At 35.4% G+C, this 24,093-nt stretch overlaps 1 protein-coding gene across 1 annotated transcript; it reads right to left on the bottom strand.

Moving 5' to 3' along the window:
• Positions 1-339: 339 nt before the first annotated feature.
• SRFR1 (Tetratricopeptide repeat (TPR)-like superfamily protein) lies at positions 340-21,775 on the bottom strand. Its single transcript, XM_022277452.2, has 26 exons — positions 21,427-21,775; positions 21,193-21,302; positions 19,741-20,405; positions 19,584-19,628; positions 19,357-19,458; positions 19,202-19,282; positions 17,264-17,330; positions 17,059-17,159; positions 16,838-16,945; positions 15,649-15,719; positions 15,424-15,480; positions 13,691-13,799; positions 13,532-13,612; positions 10,441-10,527; positions 8,575-8,781; positions 6,545-6,879; positions 6,300-6,386; positions 6,129-6,228; positions 5,032-5,123; positions 4,914-4,952; positions 4,730-4,820; positions 2,665-2,762; positions 2,278-2,587; positions 1,610-1,701; positions 1,422-1,502; positions 340-692 (listed from the first exon to the last, which is right to left on the bottom strand). The coding sequence occupies exons 1-23, from the start codon at positions 21,546-21,548 to the stop codon at positions 2,299-2,301; spliced, it is 3,144 nt and encodes a 1,047-aa protein (XP_022133144.1). The 5' UTR covers positions 21,549-21,775; the 3' UTR covers positions 340-692; positions 1,422-1,502; positions 1,610-1,701; positions 2,278-2,298.
• Between the last annotated feature and the right edge of the window lie 2,318 nt (positions 21,776-24,093).

Below are 24,093 nucleotides of genomic sequence, written 5' to 3' on the forward strand. Positions count from 1 at the left end.
CTACCTAACTTCAAACACTTTATTTCAATTTTACATAAAAACAAGTTTTTTAGGTAGGGCGTATCCAACAAAACCAATATAAAATTACCATTAATAATCTAATCAGTGAACGCCAGCAATGTCAATATCTTGTAATTAACAAAAATGTGACCTAAAGGGGCTATGGACTTTATAGCCCACTCTAATTATAAAAAATATATATTGTAAAGCCTTTTCTGAAAGTATTAAATTCAAATAGAAATCATGTTTATGATAACAAGGTACCATTGATATGACACTACCTTGCAATTGATATTATGCTATTAGACCATCTAAATGAATGCTAGGACAAGTATTACATACCAAAATAACCTTTTTTCCATAATTTTTTTGATCCTTAAAAAAAAAAAGAACTTTTGTAGTTCATATGGAATAAGAAAGAACCACAATTTTTTAAAATAAGAGTTGATATTAGTCACAAGGACACTCGAGCCCATCCCAAGGTCCGAACTTGAGAGATATCAAAGACTTTTTTGTATTCAGCTCACCTAAAGGTTCGAATTCGAGACCTCTAAGCTGGTACGACTAAGAGATCCCAAGTTTCTTGCCAACCATGCTGCCTCTGGAGGAATTAGGAATTTGAGTATTGAAAAGCAAACAAGTTCAAGATGATGTCCCAGAGAATATGCCGCACGGTATCATAGACATGAAAACTTGCATGGAGATCATATGCACAATATGAAAGAAATTAGACCTTGGCATGAGTTGCATATGAACAGTGTGATTCAAATGAAAACTCAGATCAAAACCAACACAGAATTGGAGTATATGGCAAGATCCCACTTGAAAGTGGATTGTAGTGTGTGCAAGGCAATTATAATTCCCACTTAGTTGAAAAAATATCCATTGAACAAATGAACTGTGACACAACTCTACAAATAATAAGGTAGAGTTTAGAAGACTTGTCGAAATTTCAAAGTACATAAGTGTTCGTGCTCATTTAAAGTCTTAAATAACTACCATTCACAAACTAGAAGTGGATTACTCCAAGGTCAATAAAATCAACATTTGAAGGAGATGGTCATGGAAAAAAAAAACTATCTAATCCTATCCCAGATATGCAATGAGAGTGTGGTGTGATATTAATTCTGAGAAAGTGTGACATGCAAAAAAAGATACACATGTTTGTCAAGAGATTACCATAAAAAATTTATAACCTCTTAAGTCGTTATGGTATACTATATTTTCAAATGTAAAGGTATGCTTATCCATTCACTTGAGGGAACATGAAATATTCTTCATTTATTGAGGATGTCATGCCGGTTAAAGTATTTTAACCCCTATAAAATTATATATATTTTTTCAAAACCCAAGCTTTCAACATTTAGGGAAATGAGGAAAAAAAAAAAAAAAGAACGACCAGAGTTTGCTAATGTCCATACCTGTAAATTTCTGCCAAGCATTTGACAAGCAAACACCAGAATCATGAAGGACCTAAACAGGATGCTCATACATAAATTCAGCTGGAAATTTTATTATCAATAGAAAATTTTAAGTTAATATAATGAATTTTACATAGAAAAATGAAGGGAAACTTAGAGAGAGTGAGAGAGAGTTCAGAATGTTATACTGCTGTATGGGTTTAATGGCAAAGTTTGAGTGTGTGATTTCAGTTTTAGCAACAGATGCCTGTGCGACTTTGTGAGCCATATGTCCACCTGACTGATGCAGATGGCACGTTTGATTAAAATCCAAAAGAAATGAGTCTAAATTACAAAATCATATCAGTTTTCCTGCATCAGCGTCAAATATTGTCACAAATCTTACAATACTGAATACTATTTGATTTCCCCAGTCAGAATAGATGCATTTATAAAAAGGTTGCAATTCTTCATAGTTGAAACATTTCAAACAAACATATCCAAGCAGGCTAACAGATTCCTTCAGCTTTCAGAAGACAGGAACAAAGGGGGCAGCCTAAGAAGAACACGTATTGTTTTTCCTACAGCCCCACCTCAAAAAAATAATAATAAAAAATAAAATAAAAGTAAACAGAAACAAGAACAATAATAGCAGCACTAAATAATGACTAATTGGCTTCCATTAATTAACTTATCGGTTTATTTTAGTTTTTTTTGAGGTGATCATCTGAACAATATTGTTTCTTACATAGGCCACTGTAATCCTAGATTCCTAACTAAATCATTGTACCATTGTTGTATACGGCCATTACAAGTAAATTTTGCATATAACACCTGACGAAAAATTAGCACAACCTGCAGATGTATTCTAACTGACCTTGATTAAAATTTGAGGAGCTCAATCATCATAAGAGCTCAAAGCAGCAACAACTGACCCCGTTGTTGTAAAAGTTGATGCCACATCTGGATAATCTTTCCATGATGTTGTCATCTTGAGAGATGGGTACAACCAACTCTTCACAGAATCAACAAAAGAATTCGAATCGAAGTTCAACATGGCTTCCCAATCCACTTGCACTCCTCGTGGAATGTTCCCACAGAACTCCATGTTAGCTGCAAGCAGCAATCCAAGCAAAACAACAAATCCAACAGCCGCGGAGCCCCTTGATAGTGGCATAAAATTGTACCTAAAATGCAGTTGTGTTTTTTAGAATCCTGCTGAATTGACAATCGAACTACTACCATGGGTACAGAAATATTATACCAGTAGTAGCTCATCCTTAGAATTGCATCCCTCACACTTTCTAGAGTACTAAAATCCATAGATCCATAGTTTTCTCCGCAATAAGCATTGCATATGCTCTGAAAAATCCAGTCATGAGAATATTATACTTTAATTCATTATTGAACGAAAAAAACATTGGCTTCCAACATGTAATAGTTGCGCACTAGTCTAGCTAGATAGAAAATAGAGTTAAAAATTTGAAGACCCAGATGAAATAATAAATTCAATTCCAATGCATTGATATGTTACGTGTTCTCTCACAAATTTCTACGCAAGAGAATTGTGGTTAAAATGTGATGCCATACAAGGAAGTGGAATCACCATGTTGTTGTTCCCTAATAAAAGTTCATGCACACGTGTCACTGAAGTCACTGCATGTTAACAACATCATTAAAACTCTCTTTTTTTCTTTGGGATAAGAGACACTATATGTATTGATATCATCAAAAGGGAGAACCTAAGGGCAGAGGGAGGGTTGAGATCACCCTCCCCTAAAACTAGACAATAGCAGCCTTCCACAACTCACAACAATCAAGTGTAGACTATAGTACAAAAGAATTTTTTGTGGTTGGACGTCCACCACGAAGCAATATGTTGTACATTGCTACACAACATCATTATAACTCTAAGATAGTTCTACTTGAAAAAGGAAAAATTATTTGCTCTCTCTTCTGATAGGCCACGAAATGTGTACTAGCCAAAACGGCTCAGAGGAGGGGGAACTTAGATTGTGGGCAAGATTGTGACTTAGCACGAGGCCCTACTTGTAACTGATTTAATGACGTAGTCAAATGGGAATATCATGAAGGGTTAGAGTATTTAGCTTGACAGAGCTGATGAGAGAGGGTATCCGGTTGGTCTGCATAGTCTGGTATTTTGAGAGTAGGGAGCTCTCAAATCAAAATCATCCCTTGGCTTGTATCTTTGCTAATAAATAATATATCGAGCTCTATCATTCTCTTACAATAAGTTTGCCAATTTAAGGGGACTAACTGGTTAACGTGATATTTTTATGCCCGTCTTGTTCAGGGCTGTCTTTTTTTGTATGCCCGTCTTGTTCTTTTTGTATCTATTTTCATTATCCTCAATGAAATCGTTGTTTCTTATCAAAAGAAGAAAAAAATAAAAAATAAAAAACTGGTTAACGTGATATTAGACCCTGGAAAGTAGAATTCAGATAATATCACCAAAGAAAATGTTTACTCGTTGAAGATGGGGGCAAGCATGTGTTTTCGAGGTTAACATTAAAAAAAGGGGGAAATGTCAAGGTCTTCGACTCACCTTGTTAGTAGAGAGAGAATGTACAATTATGAGGAATGTCAGGGAAGGAGACTGTAGGCGATCTTTTGGTGGAGTTAAAGGTGGTCGCATGAGCCCTTGGCTTGTGGGAGACGTGAAAGAATTTATTTTGCTTTATATTTCTCTAGGGGAATTGAATTTTACCAAAGTGGTATCAGAGTAGGAAGGAGATGGCTTAGGGAAAAACGGAGAATAGGAGGGATTGGAGAAGGAATTGGAAGAGATGAAGGGAGAACTTTGCGTGAACCTGGGCTGGAGCACGTCATGGAGCATCTTGCTCAAAATATGGCCTGTGTGTTGGTTGCTCTTGGTAATACGCACAAAACCATGACTACAATCATCAGTAACAAGACTTGGTTGAAGGGAAAATGATTTGATGCTATAGACGAGGTGGAAAGCCATCAGGTTCAGCAATGGGAGGCTCGTAGAGAAACCAACCTAGGGGAACGGAATGCAAACTAACAAGGGGATTACGAGTAACAAAGAGGCAAGCTCTGATATCGACACCAACTTGGAGGGTGATTGGAGAGATGAAAATCACAAGATTAGTAGAATCCAATTGCTCTAAAGTTCAAAGCCAAAAAAATTTACCAGAGTCTCCCACAATCTAAAATGACCTAGAATTATACCATTTTTGCAATATTCTTTTCCCATCCTATATAATTCAGAATTTCTCTGCTATTGGTTCCTATCATAAAATCATCAACTACAACAGGCTCATACAAGAGGTATACAAATAACATACTTCCCATGCTACCGCCATCTCTGTATCAAACTCTTCCCATCGAGAAGGTGTACATGGAGTTCTGATTGCAAAATCAAATCCTCGTTCTCCCCTGAAATAACAAATTGGAGAGGGAAAAAGTTAGAATATGCTACCATAAACCATAAAAATTGCAAATCGAGCTGTAAAGATGTGACTAATTTACATCTTTACTAGTGTAATCCTTGTCCCTTCAAGTTGCTTCCTGAAACAAAGAATGAAACCATATAAAATAGGCATTGGAAAACATTTAAAGAGTTCAAGGCAATTATTTGTATACCTACCCCTCGAAAGCAGTACTGTTGCACCAAGTAGCCAGCCAAAAATCCTCACCAACCACTTTATAAAGATCAGAGCAGGATTTTGCTTGCATAATCTGCACAAATGAACATTACTTACATGGGTTTTCTAAAGAGGTTGAAATTTTCTGCCAGAATAGAAATGAAGAAAGAAATTTCAATACACGAGAAATGAATGATATGTACTCCAAATGGTTACAAAAGAAACAAAAAAGTTTTTGAGTCTTGCATGCCATTGAGGGGCTTAGATTAACTATTCAGGGGGACTCAGCAGCAGAGCACTTATCCAATTGATGCAGTATGATCGGTAACCTATTGACCATCTTTTAAAGCAGTGGCATATTATTGACAACTTTATCCAACAAAACTGTTTGCTCCCACTACCCCATCCAAACTTAGTTAGTCACATACGACATTTGTTCTCACGTTGCAAAACATGCTGAGGCAAAGAACCAGTTGATTTGAGAACAAGTAACCATAAGTTGTCTACGCAAGGAAAAAGGAAAACACCACCCAAAACATACTACATCAGACACAGATAAAGAGTGTTACTTTTATGGGTTGACTTGTAAAGAAAAGTCGGGAACTGGAAACTGGAAATGATGCATGTTTCATCCACCCAACCAGAAACATGTGTACTCTTCAAAGACAGAGACTCCTAATCTACTACTATCTTATTTTAAAATTCTTAAATCTTTCTGAGTTTTTCATGTTAATTTTCTGTGCACATAAAATATGAGAAACTTCCAAGGAAGCAACAAAGTTTAATAAACTAATTATCAAACTGCAATGTTATACTAATATCTCGACCCATGCATAGACACCTTTAGCATATGGCCCATAAGGAGATACCAAGTTATGTAAACTAGATGAAAAAAAGGAAACACCATTCCGGACAGAAACTGGTTCCAAAAAACATAACTGAAATTTATATGTGAAAATATTTTTATCTTACAAATGAGATATAAGAAAATATTCACTGGTTTCTGCTAAAAATTCAGTTAAGAAAAACTGTGATGTAATAAGAAATTTGGTTGAACAATTTGGTAACTTTTCAAACTAAATGAGCATAAAAAACTCACATCGTCTAATTTTTCATCTCCACTCAGGTCCACCATCATGTCTGACTTGTTGTACACAAAGGATTTATGCTTAACAACCGTTTTTGCAACTTCTAATGTCCTGTGGGGCCAACAATGATTAGTGCAGCCCATTAATATATACATGAAGAAATCAATTATTTCATTTTTTACCTCTCAAAATTGGGCGAGTACCGCACCACTTTTGCTTGCCCAAGAATCATAGGTGTATGAGATCCAAATCCAGAATTGAACTCTTCGCTAAAATGACGTAACATCCAAAATTTAGACACCATTATAATGATGAATTGATGTCCCACATTCACGCAACAAGACATGAACAAAATATTGTTTATTAAGTGCAAACAAATAACAGGGACAAGGCCAAATAGGACTTCAATTCAATTGATGAGAAATACCTTAGTTTGTTAATCCACACAACAGGATCACAAGGTTCGGAAATTTGTCTCCATTTGACAGCAAAAGAGTAAATATCTTGCCATGAAATAAAATTATGACCAGACAATCTATCTTCCAGATGGCTACTTGAAGATGATGTTTCTGAAAAGCCACTAGTACTACAACCAGCACCACCTCTGTTCTGGCTGGATATGCTGGGCCTTTCTCTTCTCCTAGCTCTTTTACCATACTTGGATGTGCTTTTATTGGAACACTTCCATTCTGCTTGCAGTGAACGCCAAGTTCTTGATATCTTTTGAGCAATATCAATGGCAGCCAATCCTGCCATGCGATGCTGGTAAACCAAAACATCAGATTTAGCACTTCTTTGAAACAAGAGACTCTTTTCATTAATCCAGTGAAAAGGCGCACAAATAAGAGATTGCAAGTAGAATACATAGATAATGCACAGTACAGAGTGCAATAAGAGAAGGAGATATGCACACAAATAACTGGGTGAATACAATTGAATCTAGATGTTGAAATTTATTCCTTCTTCCTAAATTGCAAATAAGTGAGACTACATCCCTGTGAGTCCAAATGTAATATGTATTTGACCGCAGATAGAATAATTTATTTGACTACATCCTTTATGGAAGCTCGTTACTGCAAGTATATATAGCCTCTCAAATGAAGAATGGGTCCATGGCTTTCGAAGAGCCCTACAGATCATTGTTAAATGTTATAGCGTACAAGTTGAAGCTTGGCAAGGGAGATACATCCTGTTTTGGGAGGATTGTTGACTGGTCAGGCCACGCCCAAATCGTCCTTTCTGAGACTCTATGAAGTGGCTAATTCCAAGGGAGTAAGTATTAATCAATGTTGGTAAGAGGCTCCAAATAGCTTGGTCTTTATAAGGAACCGCACTGATTCAGAAAGCAGAGAGTGGATCAAGTTGCACAAGCCCCTATTCGGCCTTCTGTCAGGAGGATACTAATTGGTGGACCCTCCACAGCAGTGGGTGTTTCACGGTAAGTTCTCTGGTCCTGGCTTTTACTGTTTATCAATCGCCCTTTGAGGCTTTGACCATGCTTTAGTCAATATTATTGCAAGGTTGACACCCCTAAAAATATTGAAGGTTTTTCTTTGGGTTTTCATTGCAGGAAAGTTGAATACTCGTAATTTGAAACAAAGGAGAAACCGAATTTCTTCTTTTCACCATGTTGGTGTGTTATGTGCAAACAAGATTTGGAAGACCATCAACACCTCTTCTTCCAATGACCCTTTGCTGCTGCCATCTGCTTTAAGATCTTCAGCCTGTTTGGTATTAGCTACTGTTTTCCCAACAGTGGCAATGCAGCTTTCTTCAGCTTCTTATTAGTGGCATTCTGTTCAAAGAGTTGACAAGGATATTCTTTGGTCCAACGAAATGATGGCCTCCTTATGGAAATCTAGTTTGAGAGGAACTAGAGGGTCTTAAACGAAAGAACTTCTAGCCTTGAGGAATTTTGGGATTTCTTTTTGTAACCCTATAATCTGGTGAGGGTATCTCATCTGCATTTTTTTAATGATCTCTCTATTAATATATTTCCAGGTTTCCTATTTAAAAAGTGAACAACACTTCGACCACAGAAGATGGACATTAGTTTCATATTGTTAAATTTTATATCTTAAAAAGTGATTGCCAATAGTTTTTACCTAACAAGCTTACTGCCATATTTATTTCAAAGATCAACAAATTTAAGTAATCCTTGTCACATACACATCTGGGTTAGAATAAAACCAGAGCTGGTTGTGGGATACATGAAGATCATAAAATACAAAATACAGCTCCTCTTCTATTTGATGTTCAGAACTTTCAAGAAACAATGGTACATTCTGTAGAGTAATTTAGCAATCATATAAGATAAATTTTTAGTGGCATAGGTTGGAATTTTTAGACATGCTGTATAAGAATTTTATATGATTTTCAAACTTATTCTTCACACTGAATCACATGCTGTATAAGAATTTTATATGATTTTCAAACTTATTCTTCACACTGAATCACCTGACGCCGATTCGACAAGAACCCAGGACAATCATACTGGATTTTTCTGCCAATAGTATCAGCAGCCAATAGAAGAGACACCTTCTGCTTTGTCATCCCATGATCTTGCTTTCTAAGTCTACCTTTCTTTAAAGACTCACGAATGGGAGGTTGTCTGAAGACCTTTTCGCAAACATCCTTCGGGTGCAATCTTTTGCACCAATACTCCTAAATATGCCAAAATAATACAAAATGGCCACGAGTTAAGGAATTGTGTTAAAACTAGAAAGCACGGATGCATAGAACCTAAAAACCCGTTTTATATATTTGAAGCATTCCTTATTACTTAAACCAAATTATAAGTAAAAATTTAGAAGATGCAATAATTTCCATCACTTCATGCATGCATCATAATATTACTTCATGATGAAAATATCAAACCAAACACTAAAAGATAATTAAGATATAAATTAATAGGAGAAATTACTGCAAGGTAATAGAATTTGTTAATGAAATATTCGACAGCTGAAAATGATGGAAACACTCGTCATTAGAGGATAGTTCTAGAGCAAGTATCTGCTACAATTATATTGTTATTTATCCTTAATATATTGTTCTGAGATCAATGAAATACAGGACAAGAACAATCCTTACTGTATTAAGTCGACAGGAAACTAAGTTCAAACATGCAGTTCCTCCAAGAGAAGAACTTTATCAAATGACCGTTGCAGCCTGGCCCACATGCTCACTTAGAAAGGAGACATGAAGCAAGTTGGATGTTCATTTTGTGCAGTAATTTGGTAAGTGTTAGTTTCCGTAGGTTCCTCTTGCACTCTATAATATAAAACCAGTTCACTTTCTTCTAGTTCATTCAAATTAATAAACTGCAAGGGCTGCCTGAAGGAAGCAAATAATACTATCTTAAACAGAAAGGGTAAATCACAAAATTCCTAAAACCATTAGGGTAGTAACGATGTAGTCCTCAATCACTTAGTTTGATTAATTTCTTTTTAAGAACCATTGCCATGTGACTTAACTTTTCCGTACCCCACTCCTCAATTGTAGAGAGTTGGGGGCAAGTTCAAGGAATACCCAAATTTCCTGCAAAACAAATTCTTTGTTGCATTTTTTATAATTAATAATATTTAGAAGCAAACATTCAATATCAAATAGAGAAAAATTATTATTTTGTGCGATATATTGGTTCAAAACATTAACCCCATACAAATATTCAATAAAAATCTAGTGATCATTTAAAATATTGGTGTTTGGATCAGGTGTTAAATGGATTTGTCCCTTTCCCTAGAATTAAAGAATGAAGAAAGAAAAAGTTGGCCATGACCTCAATCCCATTTTAAACAACTTTCCACCCACTAAGTAACAACTCCCCCCCCCCCCCCCCCCCCAAAGAAAAATTAGAACTTCGACAGATTTAACGGAAAAGTTATTAAATATAGTTGCAGTAGCAGTAGTGCAATAATTACACTTTTGTGAGTTAATAGTGTTTTTAAACAGAAAGAGGAGAAAAAAAAAAAAAAAAAAAAGATTGAGTACTGCACTGTAATTTCAGGTGGATTTTTCAATTCTCTTAAAGTAAAAAGATAGTCCTGTAGCAAGTTATGACAAATTGCCTCCACTAATAACTTCCATTAACATGTTTATCAGAAAGAAATGTTGTATTATGTTGTTTCAAATCAAGCTATCCGTCTGCATTTGCAAAATTGAACAATAATTCATAAAGACATGAAGCTTGCAAATTCCTGCTGAAAACTTAATTAAAGCTGCAATGTACTGAAGCTGACAAGGAGAGAATGCTTTAGGGCATGACAAGAATACGTAAAAAAAAATCGGCATAGATAACCAAATATAATTCAGAAGGAATTTCACCTTGAATAATGGATCAATATCTCCATCAATATCAAACCAACAAAAATCACTATTCCTTTTAGATGCTGTATACAAAGCAATTTCCTTCTGCAATGAGTGAAAACTAAGAAATATTATACATTTTTTAAACAAGAAACGAGAACTTTCGAAAAGCGAAAGAAGTTACAAATAAAACAAACAAATCATATAAGAAAATAACCAAAACGTCTGAAATAAAAAACTAAACAGGAAAGCGCAGAGAACTAATCAAAGAAAATAAAGGTTTCCCAAATTAAACAATGTCAAGGAAATTAAAACCCGAAAGAGAACATCATTGCAAGGCTCTTTGAGAAGCTATACATCGATCCAAACCACAATGATGGTTTTGAAAGACTCTATGGTTACGTTCCAACCATATTAAACGAATTTTTATACGAAACGACAATTTCATTGAGAAAAATGAAAAGAGATACAAGAAGAACAAAAGGGGCCTACAAAAAACAGCCCAGAGAGAAGGATTCCCTTAAAGAAACGGACTCCAATCCAAAAGAATGAGACCTAACGGGTAATTACAAAAGGCCTTAGAAACTGAACCCCGTAAAGAAGGATTAAATCTAATGAGATCCCAAACATAATCAACAGATTTCTCCACCTCCCTAAACAACCTATGATTTCTCTCTAACCATATACCCCAAATAGTAGCCATGAAACAGGCCTGCTACGAAAAACGACCTCTGTCACGAAAAGGGGGTATAACAGCACCTCCTCCATTATCGCCCTACAATCTAGAGCGGACCCAAGACAACCCAAAGCAATTAAAGAAACAGAGCCAAAGATCTTGCGCAAACTGACAATTCCATAACAAATGCTCTAGATCTTCCGAGGCATTCCTATAGAGAACGCACCACTGTGGGCCCAGACAAAAGGAGGACTTCCACTGGATACAAATTTTTTCTTAAATGATCAATCTATAGTTACGTTTTGAAAGATTTTATGGTTGCGTTCCAATCCATGGAAAATTTTATTTCTTAAAAAAAGAAAAGAATAGAAAAGAAAATTAATAACTTCATAAAATATCAACCTTCGGATATTGATGCATTTGAATTCAAATTAAATGATGAACCAAATGCACAGGATTGACATACAAGTTCTCACTAAAAGTCTAAAAATAGTTACAAGCAAAACAGGCATCATGTAGACTCAGTATATTTAATGAGATGAAACTCACATGCATATATTTTTGTCTGTGCAAATTTTGATTTTTTTTCTTAAAAAAAGAAAAAAAGAACAAATACAGATACAGAATTCCCTGCCCTTATGCACTAAAAGGTGGTTGTGGATATATCCTTCAACCCTCACAAGCAAAAACAAATGAAACACAATACACATTAAGCAGAAATATTAAGCACATTTAATATCTGTAAAAGTACTTCAATTTATTTTGGATTTTCCATAGTACATTATTTTTCATCAATGAAACATTGTTTCCCATGAAAAGTCCCTATAGTAGATAGATTACTTCTGCATGATATTCTAGCCATACTAGCCATATAGGAAACATGCTAATTCAATAAATCTATTTACTGTTTCCACAGTTTTACCGGATGTCTTTTCATAATGTGCAATAGTGAATGAGTATTGAAAAAAGAATAAACAGGAAATAATGGGGCGTTTGGCCATTATTCCCAGTGCAATTACTTTCACTCCCTCCTGATCTTTTGCTAATGAACTACCAACATGAAAGGAGGGGAGGGTTGGAGCCAAATTGTTGGGTTTGTATAGCCTAGGGTTGGAAAGATAAACCCATGTTAGGGATAGGATACAGATCTGCTAATCATATGGACTACATATGGAAGAAAAAAATCCATATGGGCTACATAAACTCACGCTTCTTGAACCCACCTCAAGCTACAGAGTAGAGACTATCTTATACAAGTTACAAATCTGCCAATCGAACACTAGCTACATAAACTCAAGCTGCTTAACCTCAATCCTCCAAACAATACAAATACAAACTACACAAATCTAAACTTCCTCACCCTAAGCTACACAAACTAGCATCCCAAACCATTGAACCATATACTTCCCAGTCCCCTCAAGAACTTGTATATACAACTCACAAGAGACAAGATAACAAGGGTGATGAAAACAACCACCTATACGAAATACATAAAGAGCCTAAACAAACCAAGACTTTACCATTATACTCGCAAGTTATGAAATCAGGAGAAAAAATGTTTCACAAATTAAACTTACAGCAAACGCCCAAGAAAGCTGCAAACTTTTTTTTTCTTTCTGAAACTGATATCCTCTGCTAAATGTACGCCTATTCCATTCTAATTCAACCCCTTATAGATGTCCATGAGTAAATTACATAATCGGTTGGCATTCATCCTTTTTTGTTATCTTCCATTCAAATTGAAAGTTAATTGAAGGCTCCTACCTACAAAGTAGCTCTACTGCAAAATTTGGCAAGCCTAAAACACACTGGAAATTTGCACCACAGAAAATAAAATATAACTTGATGAAGCTAGAGACAAGGGTTCTAAGGAAATGTTCATATTAATGCCCATTTCAACTTTGAGCTATCCATATCCCAGGCGATGATACAAGAAATCAAACTTAACAGATTCGAAACTGTGTATGATGGATGTCTAATTTTTTATGATCTTTACAAACCAATAACTCTCTCGCCTGTTTTTTATTTACTAGGTAGAAAACAAGAGACCACCGCGTAATTCTACAACGTGGCCATGGAAATTTTAGAGGAATTTTTTTTATTGAGTACTCTCTTTGAATTTTTGGAGGAATTTAATAGGCAAACAATAGCAATTTCCCTTTATTTACATAGAGAAAAGAGATTCCATAATACACATAACTTGGTTATCCCTCTTTTCTAACTATTGTGCCTTATATGTATCTACTATGAGTACCTACCCAGTAACTTCCTATTAATAACTACCCAATAACTTCCTTCTAACTCCATTCTAACTACCCATACATATCCAAATATCCTAGTAACTGCCTTGTAACTGCCCATACATATCCTGAAGGAGTAATTTGTCTATCAGAAATTCAAAATTGACATCCATAGATTCATTGGAAATAAAACCTGATAAAATGCTAGGCATTGCAGCATAAACTTCTCCATGGAATCTAGATCCAAATCCAAGGTAGCATCATAGTCCTTGACCTGCCATAAATATGACACAAAAGTAAGATAAAATGGCAAGATCAACTGAAAATGAGATAAAGTAACTCACTATTGTACCGCTAATCCATATTCTCCAATAGCATGGTAGCAGGAGGCTCGCAAATACAAACACTCGATGTTTGCATTCTCAATTTTCAACCCAATAGATAAATCTTTGATAGCCTTTCTGCATGTGTAAACTAGGTAATAAGTTAGAAAAGATGCAAGTAACGTGATGACCAGACAATCTTACAACATATCATTCAGTACCCAGAAATTTCAAGTTATCACACAAGTTAAAAACCAAAAGCTGAGATGTCACAACAAGTTAAGATTTAAGAATAATCGATTTTCTTATTTTACGATTCATCAAGTCTGTTGGTAAATAGGTAAACTGTCCATTCCACCTAGTTCCTTCCAATATCTGTTTTTGGTTGGTTTTAATTTATTAATGGGGAGTTAAGCTTCTTTACCACCCAAGGACATGAAGCAGTATACTACAAAATTGCACTCTCATGATATAGGGAGGACTTTTTATGACAAGAATAGAGGAGTCTTTTTGGATTGTGTGGACAATGTTAGTGCATAGCTACCAATGAGGTTGGTTCACTAGGTCTAAGTGGGCTTTTAACGGTTTTGTTCAAGATTGTGGGTCGTTGGAGCCCCCATTGAGAAATGGAAAGTATACCTAGAGCAACATGTGCATTAACGTAGTAATTAGTATATTGTAGGTTTATAGATTCTTGTTGTACAAAGGGTGGACTGAGGTGTTTAACAAGACAACACACTCTAAATATCCTAAATTAAGTGGGGTCCCGATCAATTCAAGTTCAAAATATGTGGTGCAGTTTTAAAAAGTCTCCCCATTTGGTGTTAAGGAACTGAAATGGTTTTGGGAAGGTTTTAAATTTGTGGAGAAGCAAGAAGTAGGAGCACAATGAAGAAAGAGTTTTTTCTCCCTCTTTGGAAATGGAACATCTCGGGCACCTTTGGAGATATTCAGATCAGGAAAGAATAAATTGTGAATAGGATGAGGGACTTAGATTTATTGGACTGCAGATCGAAGCGAAGAAAGGATAAGGCTTTTGGGGGTATGACGTGTTAATGCATTGGGAGGACTGAAGAGGTTAGTTGGATTAGAAGTATAAATTGGGTTGTTCTACAGGACAATTAGGGAAGACCAGGGGATCATAAACCAAGCTAAATGGATCAAGAAAGGGGATTGCAACACTTCTTTTTTCCACAGGATTTTTTTTTTTTTTTTTTTACTGGTTTTCCACAGGATTGTTAACTTCAAAAAGAATGTAAAAGTTTGATTTCAGCTTAGTTTATGACAAATGAGTAGTTTAGAAAAACAGTAACAGTGAGATCAAGATGGAAGTGGTGAGTTTTTTTTCTTCCTTGTATTCTCCCTCCTCGAGCATAAGCCTTTCATCTTAGGGTTAGAATGACAGTCAATAAGTGTTAGGGAGAGATATTGTTTGAAAATGCCTTTACATTAAGGGGAGATGGGTGGTTTTCAACTTTGATCTATCTCCGATTCTATAGTTGGAGCCCTTTCTTCCTACAATATTCGTTTTTCTTTTTTCCTATAATAGTTGAAACCCTTTATTGTAAGGTGTTTGGTGACTTTTTCTTTGCTCGGGCACATGTTTTCGGTTGGTTTTTTTGTATTTTTTGATTTGATTGTTCTTAATTGAAGTAGTTTTTTAAGAACTCACTCTTAACACCGAAAAAGAATGAAGGAAAATTTAACCATTTTGCATCAATTACAAATATTTCTAAAAAGATAGACGAGGCGAAGCATATACCTGTGTTCCCCTATCCCATGATACAATAGCCCACGCAAATGATATGCTTTGGCAAACCTATGAATTAGGCAATAGAATTATTAATATGGTTTTTCTCTTGGAAATATTTTTTATAGGAAATTCTTAGAAATAAATACTCTAAAAAGGTATTAATGAAAATAAACACGCTAAATATTGATAAATTGTAAAAATCATGGTTAGAATGGAACAAGGAACAAAACTAACATGCTGTCAATCTGAAGAACTTGTTGAAGACATTCCAAAGCCTTTGTTGTGTTTGCCAAATCTTGATAGAACTGTATAATTAAGTATTATAATCAACCATACTTTCCAGCTTCCTTATGGATTGAGAGAAAGATGGGCAGGGGAAGCAGAGAACATGTAAAGAATAAAAAATAATCCAACTTTCAATCCAAAAAGACTGACTACTCTTACAATTTCTAATGACATTACAAATTGATCATAGTATTCCTTTCAAAAAAAAAACATTGATCATAGTAGCTGGAATGCATGGTTTTCTCTTCTTTCTTTTTAACCAAGAGGAATCATAATAATATTGGTTGTTAGCAGCAATTCAAGGATTATAATTCAGACTATGAAGGTATTCAAAACTCAGAGATCACAGGAGAACGGCTTTAGTATTTACAAAAGAATAGGTATTACAAATGGTGAACCTGTGAAGAAGTCTGAATTTTTCGGCTTTATAAAGGGCTTTGGTGTAGGGGTTTTTATTTTAAAACTTCTTGAAACCCTTGTAAACTAGCAGTTAAATCTAGATGTTACTTATATTTAACCATAGGCTTTTAGAAGGCCTTTTTAGCCACGCACTATATAGCCGTTGGAGGCTTTAAGAGTCAGTTATTTAGTTATTTGGTTGGGTGTTAGTTATGTTGGCCTATTATAAATAGAGTCCATTCTTTGTATTTGAAACACTTTTGAAAGATTTATAAAATTACAGCAACTTGTTTACATCAGGCTTATTGATACCTAGCTTATGAGTTTGAACATGGAAAGAATCATTGGAAGTACGATAAAGGGATATATTGCTGAGAAGGAAAAGAACTTCGTGGACCATTGAAGGAATTCTGGTCCGTAAAAAAATTCCAGCTAAGCTATCATTCAGAAAAAGTTACTTCCACACTGACATCAATTCATGGATCAGTAGAGAAAATCATAGAAAAAGGCTAAGCTGTTGTATTTGTATCTAAAGAATGTAGAAGGTTCTAACTTCAAATAACATACTGGTAAAAGAGAAACTCACAAGCCTGGTTGAAGATAATCTAATTTCGATCAATGTAACCTTGCATTGGCATTAACAGGATGTGTGAAATGAAATACCATTTTAATCTTATGTAGCTATACCTGATCAAAGATTTTATTCTCCTGTGTAAAATAGAGTAGTTAATCACAGTACCTGAGTTAGATGGCCCCATGCCTCAAGGAAATTTCTATCTAATTGAATAGATTTCAAGTGTGCCTCCTCGGCCCTTTTATAATCACCAATTGAAGACAATGCCAAACCCTGGGAACCAAATTAACTGCTTAGTCCAGTCCATAAGGATTATTCCCAGAAGAAAGTACATAATTATGTACCAGACTCCAATATCATTGAGATCTGGCAAGTATGAGACTCACCAAGTATGTGTATGCAGATGTATTGCACTCATCAAGCTTCAGACATTCAGACAAGTCCCCGACAGCAGCATAGAGGTCCTTGAACTTGAAATTAACAATTCCTACATTCAAGTGATTAAAATTCTGAAAAAACAAGGAACAGACTTTTTGGCTACAAACTGAAAAAATAAAGTACTGTAATGAGAGCAAGTTTCAGATAGGTTACCCCTTTCATGTAAAATATCTGCAGAATTTGGCTCAAGCTCTAATGCCTTAGTTAAATCTTCAATTGCCTAAATTAAGAGGGATCAAAAACAAATGAATGTGAATTAAACATATGGCAACACAGAACATATTGTCAACAATTAAGGAATATATTGCTTGGGAGCACAACCTAATTGAAGCTAAGCTCCTAATTCTCGATCATAAAACTTTATTTTTTATTATTTTTTTTTTTTTGAAATCCGTGTGTCCGGACCAGCTTGCGCGCACCTCGACTAATCACGGGTCAACCGCCTGACCCTACTACATTTGGTTGACAAGGTAACTCGTAGGATATTAAATCCTAGGTAGGTGGCCACCATGGTTTGAACTCATTCCCTCTAAGATCATAAAACTTTATAATAAATAATATATTATACATGCCTAAAACATACATTTAACTACAATATGATGCTGCTTCAATCAGAGGGTTGATTTTTTAAATATTGAAAGAAAACATACAAAAGTTAGCCAGAGTATGTTGCCGTGAATTTTCCACTTAAAAAGTACGGGACAATTAGGGAAGACCAAGGGATTAATTCATTTTTCCACAGGAAATGGGATTGCAATATTACTTGGTATAGCATCCTCTTGCTATTAATTGGGTAGTTGCCGTTACAAGTTGGATCCTTCTTAAAGTTCCTGAACTATCAAAGATCTTAGGGCGGGGAAAATCATATGAAAATGTTTAAGAAAAACCTGTCCTTAGCCCACAGAAGCCTCAACACACATGACTTACTCCAAAGGAAGTGCAGAAATTGGGTGATTTCCCCTTCAGTTTGCAGCCTTTGCAACGAAAGTAGCGAAACCATTGATCATATTTTTTCTCACTGCCACTTCGCGACAAGAGGATGGCATTTCCTTTTGAACATTTTTGGGTGGCAACATGCTTCCCAAAACATATTGATGATTGGTTGGTGGAAATTCTCCATGGGTGGATGATTCCTAAGAAGGCTAACTTTATTTGGAAGTGTGCTTCAAGAGCCCTTTTATGGCATCTTTGGATAGAACGGAACTCTCGGGTCTTCGAGGATAGAATCAGCCCTTTTGACATTTTTTTGTAGGAATGTACAGCACACTACTTCTTGGTGGAGTATTAATTACGGAAAATTCTTTTGTAATATCAACCTCTCCTTGTTCATGAACAATTGGAAAGAGTTGGTCTAGTTTTTGGGTGGGGTTGCCTCTACCCAGCCCGTTCGCTGTATCTTTCTTTTGCGTTTAATGAAAGTTTCTCTAAGTTTCTTATCAAAAAAAAAAATGTTTAAGAAAAACCTATGAGGAATTTCTCATGCGGAGGAGTGATGGAGGAGAACCATTCAGCCAATTGAAAGCTTGTCCCTGGGGTATTCAAATAGGGGGGAATGAGGATTGAAATATTGTTACCAAGAACAACATGCTTTTATCCAAATGGTTGAGATGTTTTCTCTTACCACCTCATGCACTGTAGTAGGAAATTATTGCAAGTAAATATAGGCTCCATCCCGATGGCATTGGAACCACTTTTCGTTTCCAATAGCGCCTTTCGAAATCCATGGATGATGGAAGGCTATATCCCTATATCCCATGTCTTTCAAACTTTCTTAAATTCATAATTATATAGTTGGGGATGGCTCCTAATGACCACCCAAATTTCATACAAAATGGAAAAAATCCAGAATTATATAAATATTTAATTTCCTAAATTATCACTACATAATTAAGCCCGTCCCTTTCCCTGCCCCATCGGCTGGCAATGGTAATATGGCATGCATTAAAAAGAATAATAATAAACAGGCTACTGACTTCAGGGAAAAGGTCACATTAAACTTGAAAGCACGGTTGATCATGAGATCATTCTTAAATAAACAAGAGAAGGATTGTTGACCAAGACATACAATCAAACAGGTTATACCAATCTTACCTCAGCAGATGCCCCTAATGCAGCCCGAGCCTGCCCTCTTCGCTTCCATGCCTCGCCAGCAAATGGGTTGGATTCTATAGCCTGATATTTAATTAGATTAACAAAACTTTCATCAATAAATCATACTTCCCTTTCACATATTATCATCCATATACCTTTGTAAAATCACCAATAGCAGCATCTAGTTCTCTTTGGAATGCATGAGCTGTTCCTCTTCCAATTAATGCCTCAGGATAACTAGGATCTTCCTTCAATATCTGTGTAAAACTAAAATAGTCCTCAACATTCTCAAGAAGCTGACAGTTAGGCCTACCCTCTCACTCATTTGCCATAAATACACACGTAACAAATGGTGAAAGGAGAAGAGAGAACCAAATGTTACCTGGTCAAAGATAGAAATCGCACTAGCATATTTCCCTTCATTGACCTGCCAAATATTAGGATGTCAGTCGAGAGAATATTAATATTCTAAAACACATTACATGCTTCTTTAAAATTATATGAAAAACTTCATCTTTCGAAGAACATAGCATGTACACCTCAGATATGCCTCTTGATAGTCGGAAATCTACACTTATTGACTTGGTCTTTGAAATTTTTGCAACAGAAAACTTCTTGGTTCTCTTGGCTTCATCGCCTATATTTGCTCGTGCATCTGACTTTTTACTGGGCTTACTTACAATGTCAGTGGAATCACTTGATTTGCTATGAAAAGCAGTTATTTTGGATTTACTACAAAACCCAGACGTTTCACTTCTTAAATCATGCAATTTGGAAGCATCACTTAGTCTATATCTATCGTCATTACACCCTTTGTTTTTACAATTAATGTTTTGGTTTTGAACAACCTCTTCACTTTTGCCTTCACATACAACAAGATTGTCACCTGAACTGCTGCAAACTCCAGATGAATCACTTGGCTTCATGCAGAAATCAGGTCGTTCAATTAATTTATTTTCACTATTATTTGTTTTACTAAGTTTTCGGTTAACATCTGTAACTCCAGTTTCAAAAACAACGGTTGATAATCCAGATTTAACAGCTCCATTTTCCACGATGTTATTGTCTTGTTTTTCTGTTGTCAGAAGCTCTTCCAGTTCTAGCAATTGCTTCAGATCTGCAGATTGACACAGAGCACACTGGTAGCCTTTCTCCCAAATTGAAAGAGCGTCGCCTTTCTTTCCCAAGGCAAAATATGCACGACCTAAACAACAAAAATCCGAGACTGAGCTCAACAAATCTGTCCATAAATCTCCACATATTTCTAATTGAAAAAAGAACAAAAAGAAAAGTTAACAAACAAAAAACCCCGTGTGAATTATCCAAAAAATACAGCTCTTTTTGAAGATAAAGACAAAAAAAAAATCCCAATAGCATTTAAATGCTCTGTTATCCAGTAACGTTGCAAAGCAGCAAAAACTTTTAGTTGAAACTAGGAACACCAAATATTTATTACTTAGGCAGTTCTCCTACATGCACGTTCTTGTTGTTTGGTAGTATGCTACACCAACAAATTACTTGGAACTCTTAACATTAGACATAAAACAAACATCACATTATCCATCAGAATTTATAGGGTCCCTGCAAGTTTGGAACACATCCTCGCCTATGAAATGAACAAAACTAAGGCTCCTCACCGATTCTCCACATGAAATACAGAAGGATGCAATTCCATACCCCCACCCACCCACCAGGCCTAGTTTCCTATACAATTTTTGTCACCGGGTGCTGCAGTGCCAAGTTCAGAAGATGCACGGTATATGCATCCTCTAGTTGTTAATCCCTTCAACTTCAGCTCTTGCTCTCATTCACTAGTTAGGAGTGAGAAATAAAGAAAGAGAATAACTAAAATCCAAGGCCCTCAAATCGACATTCCAGCGAGCTCCGGAAGTGTAAGAATTAAGGTTACAGCTGCAATTTTATCTCGTCAATTATTGAATTATCAGAATCAGCTCAGAATTAAAAGATGAAAGAGCTAATTCAATAAGTACCTTTGAGGACATAAGCTTGAAGAAGCGAGGGATCCAGTTGAAGCGCCCTATCACAGTCCTTAATTACATGCTTGTGCAGCTCCAATTGGCTGTAACAGAATGCTCTATTGCTGCAAAACCGTTATTTCGATAATTAAGCTTGAATCGACTCACCCGTTCTTCGTTTTTCTTTTAGAATGAATAAAAATCAAAAGACAGCGAGTCAAAGAGAAATGAGCAAGAAACGAATAAGACCATATGTCTTGAACGGTGCAGGATTCCAATATGAGCGAGTCGAGGACTCTGATGGCCTTGGACCAGTCCTTCGAGCGACAAAACTTGGCGAGCTCGACTCTCTCGGAGATGGCCGGAGCCATGAATTCAGCTCGAGAGAGCAAGCTTGTAGAGATCAGCCGATGGCGAATTTTGCTCTCGCATACGCAGTTCGATTACATCAACCAGCCCCTGCTTTCAACGACTTGGCTCTTCAAAGAGAAGAAAAGTGTGGAATTGGATGATCGGGGCGCCCACAGTCGACCTGTATCGAGTCGGAAACGGGGAAACGGGCAGAAACTGAGACTCGCAGAAACGGCGTTGAGGATATCGATTAGAGAACGGTGTGCACTGGCCTAGTGCACGTGCCTTTTACACGTGTGGTGAAAGGCCTTGCCGTGTTATTATTGGTTGAGTCTTGAGTGCGGTGGCGTGTACTGTGGGTCTGGAATATAACTTGCTCTAGCTCAGCTTTGAAAAATTATTGAGTGGTTTTATTCATCCGATGGTTCTTTTTTTTCCCTTCCTTTTATTTGTTGGCTGGCATTGGGCTTTTTAAATGATACGGTCGGGATTGTACTTAATTTTAGTTTAAAGAAAAAGGCATGTTTTCATAAACATTTTAACAATATTATTCGAATAAATATCTATTAATATTATGAGCCAAAGATTAATAGGTGGAATATAGAATGGTATAGAAATTAACATGGAAGCTTGTTTAGATTAGGTCTGAAAGGAGAACAAATTTAGAATAAACTATTATTTTTAAAAGAGAATTGTGAAAAAAATCAGCATGCGAAATAAGCTGAATTTTAATATGAAACGAAGTTCGTGAGATAGATAATTGTGTTGTGTTTCTTGAATTATAGTGATACTTTCAAATAAATGGGATAGTTCGGTGTTTTTTTTTAATTAAATATTTTAGTTTTTTATTTTTAGAAATCTATGTGTGTCGTCTACTTTAATAAATATTTTTTCATTTATAGTTGACTTTTAAAAATTTAAAAATAGTTTTTGTCTTTATATTATGAAAAATGGTTTTGTATTCAACTACCCCATACATTGGTAAAAAAAACATACATATTACAAATCTGTACATGGACTATTTTTCAAAAAATAAAATTAAATAAAATCTGTACGGGATGAAATTTGATTTGGGTGACAATGCACCACCAATAGAAGCTATAAAAAAAAATTATCTCAAAGGACATAGAAACGATCATTACACTTTGCCATTGTATGTTCAAAGAACTAGGAATATGAACAAATTTTAGCCCACCAAACATTTTCTCCAACCTCCACAGTCTCATTTAATGATTTTGGGGTAGATTCTTCAATTAATTGAAAAATATTGTCAATTATGACGCCCTTATTTAGGATTTGGAGGGAGATAATTGCATCCAACGTTGTCTTATCTCTACTATGGCAGGTAAGGAAAGATTAGGCAAATTCCAAAAATCATGCTGATAAGAGATCTCAAGACAATTAAGATTTGATCGCCTCCACATATCCCAAAACGATGTTCGAGTCGATCGTTGCCGCACCTCCATCGTCGCCCACTTTCTACTGAGATGAAATATGATAGCTCATATGCAATGGCAATATAATAAATATAGACAAACAATATGAATATAAGATTTGCCTACTAATTATAGAATTAAATATTAAATTGCCAAAACAAGTATAGTTCAGCAGTAATTCATATATATCTCAAGTTGTGAATTTTGATCTCCACTCCTACATGTTGTACTAAAAAAATATATATATTAAATTATAAATAGAAAGTATTAAATAATACTTACGAAACTACATTCAACATATTGAAATTTTAGGGTAACTAATTAAAATATAGTCTAAAAAATCATTAAAGTTTACCAGTTTGATTCACGATCTCTAGATATAATATATAGCTCATAATTTATAGAGATGGAAGTAGAAATTAACATAAAAATGAATCATATTAGTATAAATTGGTTTAAAGCATCTAATTTCGTCACTTCTCACTCCATTTGGTACTTTAGTATTAAGAAAAATCAAATATTTAATTTGTAATAACTAAATTTCATCCCTAATTTTCATATAAATTTAATTTTCAAACAATTTTAATATGTACAACGTAAAATAGTGTCGTAGTCATTGTTTAATTGGCGAGTTGAAAAATAAATTTTAAGGTTTTGCTAAACCTAGTAAACCACCTCTTATGTTATAGAGGAACGGGACTATTAAAGCAAATCAAAGTTTATTTCTCTCTATTATTTAAATACCTATGTGTTTGCGATTCTTTGATAATAGTTTCAGAAGTCAAATGCGGATAACGTAATTTAATTGTTTACAGTTCCATCAAAATTATAAATTTTAATATGTTGGATCAATTCATATGCTCTTCAATTTAAGAATGAGAAGGTCTCAAATTTGCCAAAAATTTCAATAGACCTCACCTGATTGTTGAATCGGATTGCTAGCTCCTCTCTTCAATTAAGCTAATCCATGGAGTTTCTTCAACGATAAGAGATGATTTCAATGCCTTATGGAGATTCATCGTTTGACTATGGAATTTGTCTCGATAAATTTCTTTCACTTCTCTCGCACTTGTAATCTCTCAGCTCATATGCTGCCAAAGCAAGGTCTTCCTCCATCACGCCTTTTTTG

The sequence above is a fragment of the Momordica charantia genome (assembly GCF_013281855.1).
Source record: "Momordica charantia cultivar OHB3-1 chromosome 1 unlocalized genomic scaffold, Mcharantia_2.0 BLBB01000001.1, whole genome shotgun sequence".
Classification (NCBI taxonomy): domain Eukaryota; kingdom Viridiplantae; phylum Streptophyta; class Magnoliopsida; order Cucurbitales; family Cucurbitaceae; genus Momordica; species Momordica charantia.